The sequence below is a fragment of the Limulus polyphemus genome, unplaced genomic scaffold (assembly GCF_000517525.1).
Source record: "Limulus polyphemus unplaced genomic scaffold, Limulus_polyphemus-2.1.2 Scaffold2185, whole genome shotgun sequence".
Lineage (NCBI taxonomy): Eukaryota > Metazoa > Arthropoda > Merostomata > Xiphosura > Limulidae > Limulus > Limulus polyphemus.
Genome location: NW_013667795.1, coordinates 203209 through 208547, shown reverse-complemented (window position 1 = coordinate 208547; position 5339 = coordinate 203209). Strand labels below are relative to the sequence as shown.

Sequence of the window (5339 nt, the reverse complement as noted above, 5' to 3'; positions counted from 1 at the left end):
AGCGTATGTTAAGTTATAGCGTGGCTGAGGAAATTAAGTGTATTGAGAAAGAATAAACTAGTGTTGCGTCATCGAGATCATGTGATTCTCACGCTCTCTCCTTTCTTGTATTTTCCTGTACTTTGGCGAATGTTCTTGTTCTTACTAGATATAGGGTAGGCGGGTATATAAAAGAGGGGAATGTAACGTGTGTGTAGATAGTGAGTAATTGAACTGCAGTCAGAGAGCACGAGAGACGTTACAGCGTTTGTTTAGCGCGATTGTTGAAGTTGAGTGTATCGGTAAAGTTATATTTGGAAAGAATAAACTAGTTTTATTAAGAAAGGAGTTGTGTCACTTAAGTTTCGTCGGAACAAAGTTACGGAAAGTTAATTAACAAACGGAGACGTAACACTAGTTTTATTTAAGAAAGGACTTGTATCGCTAAAGTATCTTCGGAAAGAATTTTTACGGAAAATTAACAAACGAATATAGAGGCGTAACAATATCATTAAATTTCCACTGTTATTTTGATTAATTTATTGATTTCTAATACAAACGAATATTTTGAACATATTTAAATAAGTGTAGATACGTAGATTTGAGATTATTAAAACAGTGTGTGAAAATATTGGGTGGGGGGGATGTTGCCCACCTGTTACATATGGGCACGATGCTACTGCTCTCATACCTATTTTTGTTTTCTGTTTTTATTTTCTTCTTGTCCCTCATTTAGTCAGTGGTAAGTTTATGCACTTACAATGCTAAAATCTGTGGCTCGATTCCCCGAGGTGGACAGAGCGCAAATAGCTCATTGTATAGTACATAAGTTTTAACGGAAAAGAAGGTTTTCGTATTTAAATCAAAATTCAGTAATCTAACCAGTGATGGAAAGGTTGTACCTGTGCTAAACGTAATATATTTCCTTACTGTAAAAGCTCTAATTTGTAATAAAATAATTTTTATAATTAGTAAGTAAACTCAAAATGAAAATATTTACTTTCTAGCTGAAGCACCCGTCCTCTGGACGGAAGTTATATAAATTCATGATTGATGAAAGGTTATCTTAAGACATGAAAAGTTGCTTTCCTTATACGTAATTATAAAAAACGCCAATAAAAACTGCAAAACACAAAATGCGAAAACGCAAGTTTTCAAGTACCTCTCCATGGACCCAACAAACCTTTATGCCAAATTTGTTGAAGATCGATCTACAGGAGGTGAGGTAATGGAGAAAAACGCAAAAACATCCATAAAAACCGCAAAACTGAAAATTTGTATGTAACTCCTCATGGACCCAATGAACCGCCATAACAAATTTGGTGAAGATCCATTCACACCCTGCAAAGTAGTTACGTGGACATACAACAGACAGTACTATTATATTTATATAGATTTTGGCATTGCTTTTTTCATTAAAGTCTCGTTGTTGAAACTTCTTTTAATACTAACTAGTTTCAATTTTAGGTGGAACCAAATATGTGAGTTTTTAATAATAACTTGCAAAATCAAAATAATAATTTTAAATATAAGGAAATAAATATAAAAATTCATGTTGCGTTTTATATCGAATAGTTTTGCTGTTTTACTTTTAAAAAATTAAAGCGACTTTCCTCTACAGACTGACATGTTAGATACGAAACTAACAGTAATCGTTTGAACAGTTTCCTTCATAGCCAACCAATTATAAGAGAGTATTAGTGTAAAAGCCCGAGTGGGGAAATTCAAACGAGCGTTAAGTCTGTACATTGGAGCGGCTACAATTATTATGTAGGGATCTAGTGTTGAATTTATCGTTAGAAAGAAAGAACTGTCGGGTTTTAAAGTTAAAAGATTTCCATAATTAATAGGAGCACTCATTTTGATTGGGAACTCTGAAAAAAAAGAAAGAAATGGCCACAAAATATAAGGAAAATACCCGCCTAAAAGTAGTAAAAGAAATTCCTGATGTCGTTATTGATTGTGTTAACAAGAGGCGATATATGAAAGGTAGATTTTTAGGAAAGGTAAGTATTAACTTTCTTTCTTTCAATACTTATGGCATGCTAATACTACTACTAGTAGTTGTCGTAATGCATAAATCACCTACTGCTCTTTGTTAACATAAATTATAATGTGAATGGACATATATGATATGTATGATGTAAATTGTAATGAAACTTGTAAGAGACACAGAATTTTAATTTACTATGAGTATCATTACTAAACAATTTGATATTAATAACTAATATTATAACAGTTGTAACTAACTCTAAATACTTGTTAATGTTTAAAGATATACTACTTATACTGTCGCTGTAACTGTAAGTATTTAGATGCAGGCTTTCAAGTTATAGTGAAATTGCTTTTTTGTACTGTTAGTTTTTTTTAACTAGAAAAAATTGAACTGAACCACATACCTGGCATAATTAAAAGGAAGTGCAAACTACTGTATTAATTTTTCATATATATATGTTATCATAGCATGTTTTTGCTAGAAATATGTTTTTGGATTATAACTTTTCATATTAATTTAGTTAATAACAGGGTTAATGTTTTTAAGTTAATAAAACTTATGTTTGAAGTTTTTAATTTTTGTTAAGTTATTAAATCAATCTGTAACCTGTAGACTGTAGCACTAGGCCTGCAAAACATTGTTTAAATTTCTAAGTCAAAGGTATTGTATCAATGTATGGTCAAAGGAAACTTAATGTAATTTGGTTTTTCAATAAATCTATTTGTATTTTCAGGGAGGTTTTGCAAAATGTTATGAACTCACAGACATGGAAACCAAAGAAGTATTTGCAGGAAAAGTTGTACCAAAGGCTATGCTTTTAAAACAACATCAGAAAGAAAAAGTGATTATATATGTCATCACATCTATTATGTGGTTATTTTTTTTAATGTTAATTTCAGTTTCTCTTACTCAACTTTATGAACAAGTAAAATAAAGATTTACAAGTTACTGTTTGCCTATAAAATCAATTTTATATTTTAATACTTGTTCTGTTACACTTAATGATATTAAACATTTCCATAGTTTGAATTTTTTTTTCTCCTATTTAGTATTTCATCCATGAATTAAAGATGTGCAAGTTCAATGAAAGTAGGGTACATGGTCTATATGTCATTTTGAATCTCTTGAAAATATTGGAGGAATTAACTTTTTTTTTTTTTAAATACAGATGACCCAAGAGATAGCAATTCATCGTAGTTTGAATCATAAGAATATAGTTGGCTTTCAAGGGTATTTTGAAGACCCCAATTATGTTTATATTGTCTTGGAACTTTGTCGAAGGAGGGTAAGAAGAGTTAGTTATTTGCATCAAATTTAGTTGAAGTTTTTGCAACTTTTGAAGATTTTATTAATTAGGTCAATTTTATCTAGACTTGGAAAGTTCATAAATTTGATGGTTGAAACTTAAAAATTTTTCAAGCAAAATTAAGTTTCTCTTTTTGTATCTAAAAGTAGAGAAGCTGTGGTTTAAGTTGCATCTGTTGAGCTTGCCTTTGTTACTCATAGGTACTTTATTTCATGATACATTTAGATAAGGATTCTCAACTTTTGTCAGTCTGAAACCTTTTTTTGTGAGGGTAAACAATCAACCCACCATTTGTCAGGTAACTAAAAATCAACAGAGAATAAATACCACTAAAAGAATGGTACACACATACGGATTACTTGTTAATTACTCTGTAACTGTAAAACACTCAATCATAAAATCTGTAGCATACCAAGACTGTAAATTCAAGGTTTTATAGTTTGTGTCCCATTTCTGCAATAATCTGTTCCATACATTAGGGCCATTTGTGTACTATGAGTTAAGGTCAAATCCCAATAGGTTAAACAAGTAAAACATAGGAGTTGGTGGTGAGGGGGGGGGGGGTTGATGACTAACTGCTTTCCCTCTATTATTTCAAAAGTAGACTTCTATGTGCAGATAGCCCTTGTGTGAAAGTACAAAACAAACTGGAAATTTAAAAAATAAATATTTTTTCTTGTAGTACACCCAGACAGCAAAAAGGTTGAGAAGATGAAACAACTCTCTTTGAATATAAAGCTGGTCAAAACTTATCTTTCCTATTTTAAAATTTAATAATTAAATAACTAAGAAAATACAACCATGCAGTTTTCAACATCTTGTAGCCCAACTCAAACAGTTTTTATTGTCATGTTTTTTTTTTCTACTCCGGTGAGTAGTGTAAGAAGGCTCAGTGCATCATTTGGCTAGAACATAATTACAGATGGCAATACAGGAAGGAAGTATTGGGGGGGGGGTATGTTAAGAATATTGTATATCACACACATAAAGCAAACATCACGGAGCTAAAGACTAGGATAACAGACACCATTGCCACTGTAAATGTACTGCCTGTGATTCACAGTAAGTCGTACAATATGCACACTGAGAAATGTAACTGTGCTGCTTGTGATTCACAGTACGTTGTACAATATGCACACTGAGGGATGTAAATGTACTGCCTGTGATTTACAGTAAATCATACAATGTGAATGTACATGTAGTTTGTTTTATTTTTTGTAAACATTTGCTTTCAGTTTTTAGATGCAGGTTTTCAAGTTATAGTGAAATTGCTTTTTTTTGTAATGTTAATTTTTTTACTAGAAAAAAATTGTTTGTAAAATAATTGAACTGAACCACATACCTTGCATGATTGTAATGAAGTGTAAACTATTGTACTTGCCATAACTCAGTTTGTAAAGTTTGTTAACTATCATCAGCTATGTGGTGATTATAAATGAACTGTTTTTTTATCGTAATGTGTTAAGTGTGAATATAATTCTGTACCTAGGAACCTAAGCTGTGTCATTTAACCTTATTTTCAACATCACAGATCTTAGTACTGTGAGCACAAGTTATTTATCAGAAACCTCTGCCATGTGTATAGGATGTTATATTTTTGTGAATGAAATCTTTGTTTACAGAATTTGATCTGTGCAAACAAAAAAGCTGTTTCACACATAAAAGAAAATCACTTGATAGCTTACCAATTCTTTAGAATTAAGAATATCTACTTCCATGTTAAACCTCTCTGACATGATCCATATGTGGTTTGACATTATTTTTACAGTTTATTTGAAAGTTGTTTAAAGAAAGTTTTGATACTTGTAGTTGGCACAGAATGGATAGCCCTTTGTTTAGCTTTCTGATTAACAAAAAACAAAAATTAAAGAAAGATTCCGAGTTCATTTTCTGTAAAGACCAGCATAAATCTTGCATCAGAATTTTTAGTATGAAATCCAAGGACTGCAGAAATGATTTTGAAAGTGTATTTAGCTTAAGACATAGAATTCAAGGAATTCTAGTATATGTGTGTGTGTGTGTGTGTGTGTATATATATATATATATATATATCTGCTC

The 5339-nt window shown here is 31.2% G+C and overlaps 1 protein-coding gene across 2 annotated transcripts in view; it reads left to right on the top strand.

Moving 5' to 3' along the window:
- The first annotated feature begins 1773 nt into the window (after positions 1–1773).
- Positions 1774–5339, top strand: part of LOC106466199 (serine/threonine-protein kinase PLK1-like) — a 27453-nt gene continuing 23887 nt past the window's right edge. Inside the window, exons 1-3 of one of the 2 annotated variants that reach the window (XM_013926443.2) lie at positions 1774–1985; positions 2709–2816; positions 3144–3260. In XM_013926443.2, coding sequence (XP_013781897.1) covers positions 1872–1985; positions 2709–2816; positions 3144–3260 — 339 coding nt within the window. In that variant the 5' untranslated portion in view covers positions 1774–1871. The remainder of the gene's footprint in view (positions 1986–2708; positions 2817–3143; positions 3261–5339) is intronic. The other variant, XM_022394156.1, reaches the window with a different exon arrangement.